Source organism: Carex rostrata, chromosome 8 (genome assembly GCF_964058835.1).
Source record: "Carex rostrata chromosome 8, lpCarRost1.2, whole genome shotgun sequence".
Taxonomy (NCBI): Eukaryota; Viridiplantae; Streptophyta; class Magnoliopsida; order Poales; family Cyperaceae; genus Carex; species Carex rostrata.
The window spans coordinates 2,111,162-2,123,540 of NC_135925.1; the positions used below are offsets into that span (position 1 = coordinate 2,111,162).

Sequence of the window (12,379 nt, forward strand, 5' to 3'; positions counted from 1 at the left end):
TTTTAATCATTTTTGCCATTATTTTCTACAAATAGATCAAATAGAATTGAATTGATAATTTTCTACAAAATAGAATTGATAATTAAGAAGTTTTGACACTACACAACTATATATTCTACAAATTCATGTGCATAATATTGATCTCATGTTCGCACAATCACCTTACAGAGGCAACCATGCAACTGATCTCATGGTCACTGGGCTCTAGGGCTGTCAAAAAAGCTCGTGGCTCGTGACTCGTCTCTGGCTCGCTCGATAGTGGACCGAGCTGTTAACGAGCCAGCTCGGCCCAAGCTCGGACCAAAATAAACAAGCTGAGCTAAGGCCCAGCTCTGACCGAGCCAGCTCGGCTCTAAACGAGCTATACACTGTAGGCTGTTCAACTCTCATTTTCTCAGCCCATTACAGATACGACCCATTTAGATTTAGGTTTAGCAGTTCAAACTCCTCTTTTCTCTCGTCCAGCGGCGCACATCTGGCTCCCAACTTCCCGACCTGGCGACCTCCTCTCCTCTTCTCCTCTAGACTCGCTCCGTGACTTCGCCGTACGCTTCTGGCCTCCGAGGCACCGACCTCCCAGTTCTGACCTCCGACCTCTGACCTCCAACCTTCGACCTCCCAGTTCTGAGTCTTCTGACCTCCGACCTCCGACCTCCCAGTTCTGAGCCAACTCTGATCTCCGACCTCCTAGTTCCAGACGGCAAGACTCAAGAGACCCCGAATTAGTTGTTCTTCCTCTGGCACTACGAGATGTACCTGCTGCTTCTGGCATCAAGGTTTGTTTCATCACAGGTCTGTTATGTACCCTGTCTTCCTAAATTTAACAAGTAACAGCATATAACAGCTGAATGAGTGGTGAAAAGGGCTGATTACCTGTCTAATTACTAATTAGAGACTCGCGCCGCCTCGCATCTGACAACCAAGCACAGAGATTCTGTCTCTGGTAACCATCTTTTCCATTTTTTCTAATTTTTGCACCTTTGTTGATTCTGTCTTTTTTTTTTTTCTAATTTTCTAACCATCTTTGTTAATTTTTGCACAGATATTCTGTTTCTGGTAACCATCCTGAAATTTAGTTGTTGAACCTGGTAACCATTCTGTCTCTGTTAATTTAGTTGTTTCTGGTAACCATTCTGTCTCTGATATTCTGTTTCTGGGTTGTTGAACCTGGTGTCAAATTTGTTACCGTCGAAGATTAATACTTAACAAAGGTTGAAAGTTTTACAAGTATCATATCACATCAAAGAACTAAAATGCCCAGGATATGACATTTTGAATTGATTTCTTAGTGGAGCTATGTATTAGTTGAGTAAATTAGTCTTTATTCTCTTTGTAGGTGATATTCTCTATTCAATTTATTATTGCTGTAATCAGGGGCCTAGTTCTTTTCTATTCTCCACTAAACTATTGATTCATATTTCATATAGATTTGGCATGTGCAAACGAGTATAGTAATCAATTTTTGTTACCTATCACATTTGCTTGCTCTTTCTTTTTTATTCAACTAATACAATTTTTGTTTGATAATCATTATCCTATAATCTGTTTTATCATTAGGGACTTAGTTGTTGTCTCCCAATTTATGTTTTAACTTCTAGATTAATTGACTTGGTTGTTGGCATGTTGAATGAATTTATGTTATTTGGTGTGGATTCATATAAATTTATGTTATTTTGTATGAATTTATGCTCCATTTCAAGTACTGGTATGTGTCAGTACCAATATTACTTCTGTGAAAATGGTGTATGTTTATATTTTGACAAATTTCTGAAATTTGAATGATAACTCTTTTATGTGGACATATTTAACTGCTTTATCCATTTCTTGGCAAGCATTTCATAACTTTAAACGAGCTCTAGTACAATTTAAAAGAGATGAAGTTGATAACAGAAAGATAACTTACATCACATTTAGAGCCAGCTCAATAAAGCCCAATAAATCATGAGAAATGATCTTTGTATAACAGCATAGCAGCCCAATAAAGCCCAGTGAGCCAGCTCGTCAGCTCGCGAGCTATCTCGGGCTGGCTCGTCACAAGCTGAGCCAAGACTTTTGGCTCGGGACCCCTAGGTCCAGCTCGCTCGGTCCAGGCTCGGGCCAGAATTAACAAGCTGAGCCAAGGCCCAGCTCGGCCCGAGCCAGCTCGTTTACAGCCCTACAAGTGGGCTCGTTATTTTTTTTTTTTTTTTGAGGTTGGTTAAAATCTGACTCTAGCAGAGAGCAAAGGCAACCTTATGCTGAATTTAACAATTGCTTTGAAACACCAACTCAGCAACATATCTAGTCAACATCTCTGACTCGGACTAGGAGGATTTTGGGTAAAAATAAAAATGTCGGCTGTGTTTAGGGTTTTATACCTTTTCTTGTGTCTCGGCCTCTTTCTTATTTCTCTCTCTTACTGAGCTTCAGAACCCATGGCGGAGGATCTAGTGAAGGAGAAGGATGAGGAGAAGACATTTGCGGAGCTTGGGGTATGCGTAGAGCTGGTAGAGGCATGTGAGAGCTTGAACTGGAAGAATCCTTCCAAAATCCAAGCTGAGGCAATCCCTTATGCGCTTGAAGGTAAACACTTTTCACATAGACGAGTATTTTATAATAGTTATTGTTTGGTTCCAAATCCAATTGGAACAATATTTGCCCCCGTGATTTAAGACTTTGAAATTGGTTACGCTGCTTTTTAGTTATGTAATTAAGTATCATTTATACCTTATTTCAGAATAAATGCAAAAAAATGATAGACGAGTATTTTATAATAGTTATTGTTTGGTTCCAAATCCAATTGGAACAATATTTGCCCCCGTGATTTAAGACTTTGAAATTGGTTACGCTGCTTTTTAGTTATGTAATTAAGTATCATTTATACCTTATTTCAGAATAAATGCAAAAAAATGACCCCAGTTTCGCCCTGATTAGTGCTCAATCTTGATATTCCCACATTTCAATGAACAATTCTCAAACACAAATATGATTAGTGGTCTCAATGATACTTGCTACTTGCATATACCAACCCTATCTTCCTGGCCTCATGGTTATTTTTTAACTTGTTTATTTGTGTTTTTAATTGTGCATTCTAACTCGGGCCTAAGTTAATGTATATTTGCACAATTCAGGATGGTTCAATGAAATTTGTATTCAAGGATTAATTGGGGTGTGATCTTACCCACTTTAAGCATACGGACTTGGTATAGACAGCTTTTGTTTATCTTTCTTTTTTATTTAATCAGGAAAAGACTTAATTGGTCTAGCACAGACTGGCTCGGGGAAGACCGGTGCTTTTGCACTCCCGATTCTCCAGTCTTTACTTGAACATAAGAGTCCGTTTTTTGCCTGCGTGCTTTCTCCCACTAGGTTTGTCTCACTTGATGTTTTTTAATTTGTTATTTCAATTATTAGTTTCCTACTAAAACTGTACTCTCCTTTCTTGTTTAATATAGGGAATTGGCAATTCAAATAGGCGAGCAGTTTGAGGCTCTGGGATCAGGAATTGGAGTCAAGTGCTCTGTTGTGAGTTTTAAAGTTCTAAATATTTAGACCAATTGTTACTTTTCTCTCATCTTTTTTCCTCTTTTTTTTTTTTTAAAGAAAGCAATCTATTTCTGTTTTTTGTTTTAGTAATTATAGTAAGCTACTGATGTAGTTGTTTTCCCCTGACAAAACCTAAAGGAAACTAACGTTTTTTTTTTTTTTTTTTTAATCAACTTTAGCTTGTTGGCGGAGTTGATATGGTGCAGCAAGCCTTATCACTTGGAAAGCGGCCACATATAGTGGTAGTTATTAACCCTTTTTTAGGTTTCTTACAAGAAGATTATAATTTTATTTGTAATGCAGAATAACATGTTTGTACAAACAATTTGGTATTATTTCCTTTTCTTTTTAGGTGGCTACTCCTGGTCGTCTTTTGGATCATCTGACCAACACAAAAGGTTTTAGCCTTCGGACATTGAAATACTTGGTAAAGTCTCTTTTACCTGTTTGTATTTAGCGAAGCAAATTGTAGTAAAAATTGAATTTTATTTTTAACGTCTTCTATGTTTCTTGATGCATATCAGCTGTAGGAATGTGAACACTTGTCTTCAACTTAGTAAAATCATTGATATTTTACTCTTCTTGTGATATGATTAGGTGTTGGACGAGGCCGATAGGTTGCTAAACATGGACTTTGAGAAAGCCATTGATGATATACTCAAGGCTATTCCCAAGGAGAGAAGAACGTATCTATTTTCTGCTACTATGACTAACAAGGTAATTTCACCAAAAGTTAATTTATTTTTTTATTTTTTGTGATTTTATTTCTATTTGTCTGAATTTATCTAATTTCCTGTTAACCTTATAAATATCACGTGTGCCCCAGAAAACATAAAATATCATTGAAGCTTACAAGAATCATCAATAACCTAAACCATTACATAGGCCATGTCAATATTAATTTATTGTGATATACAGGCCTTTTTATGTTGTAAATGTACTTTTTCATCCCATGTAGATAAATTGACTTCTTAATGACAGCTTAATTATGTCATATATGCTAACTGGACTTTTTAATCATCTATTAGTCATATTAAATCTTGTGAATATTTCTTGTAATTTCTTGTTTTGGCAAATATTTGTGAACATAAGAAAGTGATATGCATCAAGATTAATGGTATCTGCAACAGATTATATTTTAAATTGCAAAAGTGATAATCATTCTCAAAGAACTGCGAAAGTGATAATCATTCTTTTTTAAATTGCGAAAGTGATAATCATCAAGATTGCGAAAGTGATAATCATTCTTTTTTTTAATCATTCTTGTTTTGGCAAATATTACCTCTTTGAGTTTTGTTGTTAACTTTTCAGTTATATTTTAAATTTTGATTTGTTCAAAAATCATTCTCATTCCTTTTTCTCAGGTCAATAAGCTTCAACGGGCATGTCTCCGGAACCCTGTCAAGGTCTAACCTCTACCTCATGATATTTGGCCTGTATCCATTTAATTCTTTGTTCAAAGCTGTAAGGTTATTCTATTAATTTCTGTATTAATGATTTTTTTCTCTCTTAATATTAATCCAGATAGAGGCTGCCTCAAAGTACTCTACAGTCGACACTCTAAAGCAACAGTTCCGCTTTGTTCCTGCTAAATACAAGGTTCTCTCCTTTGCTAACTGTTTTCTCTCTCTCGCTTTGGTGAAAATCGTTCTGATTTAGGCTGGGTCTGCACTGTGTTAAAAAGTATCCAGACCTGTTACACTAAACTAAATATTTTGTTCTGTTCTCATTTTTATCGAGTAAAAGTATCAGATTGATTGGAACTTTGATGATATTATATTAAAAAAAGTTAACATTAAGCTCTAGATTTGTATGCTATTTAGTTGTTGTCAAAGAATCTAGAGATCCCGACAGTCAAATTGTCAGTTTTCTAACTTTCTAACCATGTATATATATCTTATTTGCTTTCAGGACTGTTATTTGGTATATATTTTGACCGAGATGCCGGGTAGTACCTCCATGGTTTTCACAAGAACATGCGAAGCGACAAGGATCCTCGCTCTTGTACTTCGAAATCTCGGTCTAAAGGCTATCCCCATTAGTGGCCAGATGAGCCAGGTTTGTTTGCTTTGAATTATTTTGTTCTCACAGTTAAATAATTGAAGTAACTTTGTGCTGAAATTTTCTTTCACTAGGCCAAGCGGTTGGGAGCTTTGACGAAGTTTAAGGCAGGAGAATGCAATATTCTCATATGTACAGATGTTGCAAGTAGAGGTCTTGATATTCCTTCTGTTGATGTGGTTATCAATTATGATATCCCAACAAATTCTAAGGTTCGTAATTTAATGTTTTTAAATCTTGATGTTAATCTCTTATACCTCAACCCATGGTATAGTTAACTCGAATTGGTTTTCTACTTTACATCCTGGCTTAGTTTCAGTATGCTTTCGTCTTTTGTGGATATATATTTTCACTTTCACTATTATTGTTATAATTCAGGATTACATACATCGTGTGGGTAGAACTGCACGTGCAGGGAGATCTGGGCTTGCGGTAGCACTTGTCAACCAATACGAGGTCGAGTGGTATTTGCAGATTGAACAGCTCATTGGTATGAACATTCTCTGGTGGATTTGAGTATATAAGTAGATGCAACATATTTGTTCCTCAATTTAGCAAATCACATTCAATAAATCACTAATGAGTGGAAAAATGTCAAATAACGAGCCAATCAAGCACCTATTATTAGTAATCCTGGATCTGTTGTTGTTCAATTACCACTTGTACAAGGTTTTTGCATATGGTAATTTTCCTATCCCTCTTTTGGTATAGGAAAGAAGCTTGAGGAGTATCCTGCAGAGGAAGCCGAAGTGCTTATGCTCCTTGAACGAGTGTCCGATGCTAAGAGAATGTCACAAATGGTACGAAATAAGTACAAAACTATCATCCGTAATCTTAGAAAGGCATTATTTGCCCCTTCGCAATTATTTTAACACTTATTTAATTTTGCAGAAAATAAAGGAGAGTTTTACAAACAAGAGGAGGAGGGGTGAGGATGATGGGGAAGATGATGGAGAGAGGCATCATTTCAAGAATTCAAATGGTTCAAAGAAATTTAGAAGGAATCAACGGTGAAAGGACTTTAGTAATATGCCAGTCAAAACATTTGTGACGAAGAGTATTTAATGTAGTGCAGTTTTGATTTATGTTGATGAAGGCCTTGCATATATGATCATTTCTTTTATAGTCTGAAACTGTAACCCCAGCATATATGGGGATGGATTTAGTTTTTTGGCGGAGAAATGCAGGTTTTATTTCTGAAGAGGTAGAACCATGCAAAAGGTGTCGGGCTCAGGGTTAATGGAATCCTCATTTAGAAAATTGTATCATCTGATCAAAATATTAAGCTGCAAAATGTAATTGTTGTTGTGTTTAAAATTTAAAATGTAGAGCAATGAAAGATTGTCTACATTCCTATTTGCATTCCTTTTTATCGTTCTATTTGTTGAAATACTCACATTTTTGTATACTTTTATATTAACATCTTCTAAATTAAATTTTGTTAATTTGTTAGTTTACAATTCTTACTTTTTGTTAATGTATCAGTTAATTATCTGGTTTGATGCGGATTTGTGACTACTATTAAAATGCCAATGTATATATAGTTTTTAGTAATCAGTATTGTGTTTTAAATTCACACCAGTTAGACATCTAAATTTTAAGACTAGCTAATTTACAAGTAATCGGGCGTAATTGTTTGCTAAAGCAATATATTGCATCATCGTCATCATCTTGATTAATACCATTATTCTTTCTGTTGCCATCATCACAATTTCGCAATCTGTTGCTTGATACCCAAGGTTAATGGTATCTGCTTCATATGGATTAATTTAAGTCATGATTTTAACTACCAAATGTACGAACAAGAGGCGGCTCTGCGGTGCAAGTACTGCTGAAGAATGGTACTGGAGATGGACAACAGGAGTTGGATGTTCTTATATTTCTTTTTTTCTTCAGCTGAAATGTGATTGTAAATAGTAATGTGTGACAGTCACTGTCAAGCTCTGAAAAAAAATATGAAGCAAATTTAATCTTCATTAACTTTACTCCACAACCAAATATGACCTATGACAACTATACGTTAATTATTCATGAATCATGGCCTCCTACTAACTAATTCCAAACAAAATGCTCCCAATCTGTTCCTACACGGGCGTTCTGTAATATTAACACCCCTAAATAAAAGATCAGGAACTGGTGATTTGACATTTTATCTATTCAATTAGTTCAGCGGATATACATCTAAACTAGATGGCTGAGCAACGCATAATTGCTGACATACATCAATATTAGCATAGAGTAATTTTTCATTGTTTTATACTTAAGAAGAAAATAATTCTAGGAATGTACTTTTGGATAAATGATATTGATATAAGAAAAAAAAAGTTATTGTTTTGGTTCGATCATCATCATCATATATATATAGAGTTAGGCTGGGGTGCTATGGATAGCATAGTGGCCTCTATGCTACGGTTCAATATTTGAGTTTTCAAAATCCAAACGGTCGATCCGAACCGTTCATCTTATTCTCCATATTAATATCTGCTTGGAGACCAAATTTTATAATTTTCTGAATTTTTTTACTATTTATTAAGCCACTTTGAAAACTCTAATCCAACGGTTTTACTGTTTTGTGCAGCCACCGTTGGATCAACAATTTTGTAAAATACTTAATAAATAGTAAAAAAAATCAGAAAAATGTAAAATTTGGTCTCCAAGCAGATATTAATATGGAGAATAAGATGAACGGTTCGGATCGACCGTTTGGATTTTGAAAACTCGAATATTGAGCCGTAGCATAGAGGCCTCTATGCTATCCATAGCACCCAGCCTAACTCATATATATATATATATATATATTAGCTCTGCTTAATTATTAGAAAGGAAATAATATATACAACGAAGTTCTATTTTGGATCTGATTAAGCAGGTATTCCATGAGAAACCAAATTTTGACTTCCCGGCATCTAAAATTTTATTAAAATTTCCGGGTTGGATTGGATTATTGGATGGCCTCGAAATTTAAATAGGCCGGGAAGCTTGTGAAAACATAACCACTGTCTACTGTTAATATAAAACACCCACCACGAGAAAAACAATGGCCCAAACTACTCAATGACCATCCATAACAATTAGCAAAGCGCCAACAGTGCAGTGCGGATTAGTTCGTGTTAAGAATTCATATTTTTTTTTTGAAGTTCAAACAATCAATTTGAATTTGATTTTCTGATGATTTTTCAAATTTTACATTTTTTTAAACTTCTTTTACTATTTTTCTAAATATATAGAAAAACACTATTTGAATGTTCAAAATTTTTTAGATCATGTGATTTTCTATCGATCTAAACAAATAGTAAAAAAAAAAATTACAAAAATGTAAACTTTAATCTATTAATACATTTTCATTGGATGATCATGGTGAACGGTTAGATCGACTATGTAGATATTGATCCATAGCACGGACCACGCTTGGCAAAGTATGATAGCCTCACTCTGGCATTTATATAATAATTTTGGTTTGTGTAATATATGCAAATTCTAGTACTTTAAACAGTAATATTTAGCAACTTAAGTAAACGTGTAAGTTTAAAACCAATTCGACTGTTCACTAAGGCAGTGAGAACTTATACAGTTCATACTGGTACTCTATTGATTTCCTTGGAAGAGCCTCTGCAGTCTATAAATGCCACCGGTGCAGATTGGAATCAGAATCCTAACTGGTTCAGTTATACGAATTCATATCCTCTCCAATACTGCACAGGAGAACCTTTTACAATTAATTTTTGATTCGGTTAAAAACAAAAAAAAAAGGGCCCCAATGAACACCCATATTCATAAGCCATAGCCCATAAATCATTTTTCCCTAAATTACCCGTCGTCGTCTTTCGTTGAGTTCTCCAAATCCTAGCCATGAACTCCTCTCTCTTCACCGCTCTTGTACAGTTGTACCTCCATTTTTCATTCATATTCAGAAATCGTGGCGGGTGCTCGATCTTTGTTCTTTTCATATCATCTCTAAGCCTCGTTTCTCTTTCTTCATGTTCTCTGTGTTTACCGACATTTTTATTTTTACCCAAATTTTTTTTATTAAGAATAACCATATTAGAGGCAAAATTTTAAAAAACCAACGCCCTTATAAAAATTTTGCCTCTAACCTGGTTATTCTTAAGAATAACAAGGTGGAAAATTGTAAAAATTTACCGACATGCAGTCTTGACATCGTAAAACAGGATTGTGAAGTTTCATATAAAATCTCCGAACAGGTTGTTAGATACTAGCTCTCAAAAATTACCCGAACTGCTGAGTGAGTGCACTGAGCCCAAATTGCAAAAGTGATTATAGGGACCAAATTGCAAAAGTGATTGCACCAGCATATAGAGCATTCAAAAATACACAAAATTGACATAAATTTTAATTTATTTGAATTTTTCTATAGTTAATTATGAATTTTCAAAAATCAGCTTTCGGAAAAATTTTAAACAGCTATAACTTTGGCTAGAAAAGTCGAATATGCGCGTATGACCACTTTTCGGAAAGTGGAGGACAAGGTGGATCCAAATATCACCAGGGGAAACCCCCTGGCATCCAAAGTATCATAATTAAAAAAAACATCGTTTAATGCCTCAATAATTCAGTTTAAGTTTTCATTCAAAAAAAACGTCATTTACCAGTTTTGGCAATATTTGAGAGCTGATATCTCACGACCTGTTCAGATATTTTGTATGAAACTTCACAGTCCTGTTCTACGATGTCAAGACTGCATGTCGGTCATTTTTCACAATTTTTGAACTTGTTTTGCTATGTTAACTAGAGGTGCAAAGTAGATATGCAAATAAAATAAAATAAAATCCCAGACCGTCCAGAAATTCGGTGGGTGGGAATAAAAATTCCGAACCGCCAAATTTATAGGCGGGTTGGCTATTTTTAAAATTCTGCCTCTAACCTAGTTATTCTTAATAAAATATATTTTTTTGAGTAAAAATAAAAATGTCGGCAGATCAGGCACTCAGAGTAAACTCCACCGATATGTTCCTTTTTGATATTCTACAAAACAAGAAGAAATAATTTGAAAGCTCTGACTTTACAAATGAAAGCGGGCCCTTCCCTTCATGCAACGAATGACAGTAATGCATGCACCCGGGACCGAAATTTTTATAATACCCAAAAAAAAAATGAAATCTCGTAATCGACCCAATTGTTGAATGGATTTCGATAAATGTCTAATCTGGTTACTAAATAACTGGAACCGGATTTAGAACAAATATTTAGTGACATAATTCTCGGACCTAAATAAAGTGTCCGGTTATTTAGTAACCGGAAAGTTGTAGGTTTTGCCTTCTTTTTTTTTGTATTGAAATATTAGAAATGTTGAATATATATTTTAGTTGGGCATCGGTAAGGATAATTTATGTTGAGATAGGATAATTGACAACATGTATATTTAGAGATTGGTGGTAACACAGTTGGCTAGGAATAAAAGATCTAAAACTGTAGCTATCTAAAGGTCGATAGTTCGAGTCCTGCTCACGGCTTCACAAGCCCTTCGAAGATTAGAAAAAAAAGAAGAGACAACATGCATATTTAACAACCATTACAATAGATAATAAATTTCACCTAATTATAAAATAAAGTCACATATTCTCTAACAAGTATATAACTCTCATTAAACACAATAAAAAAAAAATTTGGTCAATAATAAAAAATTGCTAAAACTAAATGTACTATATAAATTAATGGTGATGTAAAACTAAATGTACTGTATAAATTAATGGTGATGTAAAAGGAACATTAAATAGTACAACTTACAGTTATATGAAATAGTTAATGTACGAGTGACCAAAATACATTTAGGGCCCGTTCGGCTTCCTACTGTTCACCGTGGGAAAAAAAAATTCACTCAGAGCCAAGTTATTTTTCCCACGATGAACAGTAAAAATTAGTTCAAAATTATTGATTCTCATTCCCATTCCCATTCTCATTCCTTAGCAGGCCGCCGAACAGGGTTGATGCTGGCGACCACGTTTGATAATTTTGTATTGAGAAGCTAAGGTTTTTTCTTATTTTAATAAGTGAAATATTTCTCTGACAAATAACATATTTGTTTAATCCAGCACATAAGTTGCATTTCATGAAAAAGTAGATACAAACAGCAGATATATATTGACCACAAATTGTTTCAAACCCGTCTAATAAAGGCGTTTTATAGGCATAATGTACAGAAAAATATGGAAACAAGAGATAATAGATGAAGGAGAAATAATGAGTCCGGGTAGCATGACATCAGTGTCATATGGTGTCAACTACAAAATTGATTGGATAGACTTCAAAAGACTAATTTAAACCGTTCAAACCGATTTACTTTATGAGTGATGCATTTACATGCAATTTTTTTTTATTTTCTAGTTGACCGCTTGACTTGATACTAAATAAATTCGAAATACCATTATAAATTTAGCATGTAAACGTGCAACTAATGAAATAAATTAGTTTGAACGGTTTGGATTCAATCATTATTTAAAGTCAATTCGATAAGTTTTAGAATTGATATTATATAGGCTGAAATAACACTGATGTCATACTAGTCTGACTCAGAAATAATATAGGAGGTAATAGTACTTGCCAAAGAGGAAAAATGGGGGAAATGAAAAATTACATGTATGAGGTGAAATTGGTAGTTGAGTGGAAGGTGAACAACCCAACCGAACCATGCCTGATATATTAATTTCAGGCACTTGCCACATCTCAAAGTAATATTCACTCTTCATCAACCAATCAGCTGGATCTATAATTCATATCACTTGAGGTATCTCAATTTTGAGTTCGAATTCAATTCGTTCGTTATATATATGTATTA

The 12,379-nt window shown here is 34.6% G+C and overlaps 1 protein-coding gene across 5 annotated transcripts; it reads left to right on the forward strand.

Annotated features, from left to right (window-relative positions):
* Positions 1 to 413: 413 nt before the first annotated feature.
* On the forward strand, positions 414 to 7,038 carry LOC144558015 (DEAD-box ATP-dependent RNA helicase 10-like). Of its 5 annotated transcripts, none has more exons than XM_078306708.1 (16): positions 416 to 792; positions 893 to 943; positions 1,043 to 1,088; positions 2,410 to 2,562; positions 3,225 to 3,348; positions 3,435 to 3,504; positions 3,705 to 3,767; positions 3,878 to 3,952; positions 4,123 to 4,242; positions 4,890 to 4,931; positions 5,050 to 5,124; positions 5,437 to 5,583; positions 5,661 to 5,798; positions 5,965 to 6,076; positions 6,298 to 6,386; positions 6,478 to 7,038. In XM_078306708.1, exons 4-16 carry the CDS (start codon positions 2,415 to 2,417, stop codon positions 6,598 to 6,600), a joined length of 1,326 nt encoding a protein of 441 aa, XP_078162834.1. In that variant the 5' UTR covers positions 416 to 792; positions 893 to 943; positions 1,043 to 1,088; positions 2,410 to 2,414; the 3' UTR covers positions 6,601 to 7,038. The 5 variants fall into 5 exon arrangements, with proteins under 5 accessions (XP_078162833.1, XP_078162834.1, XP_078162835.1 ...); XM_078306709.1 differs by having other exon boundaries at positions 416 to 776; XM_078306707.1 differs by lacking the exon at positions 1,043 to 1,088 and having other exon boundaries at positions 414 to 792; positions 895 to 943.
* Positions 7,039 to 12,379: the final 5,341 nt, after the last annotated feature.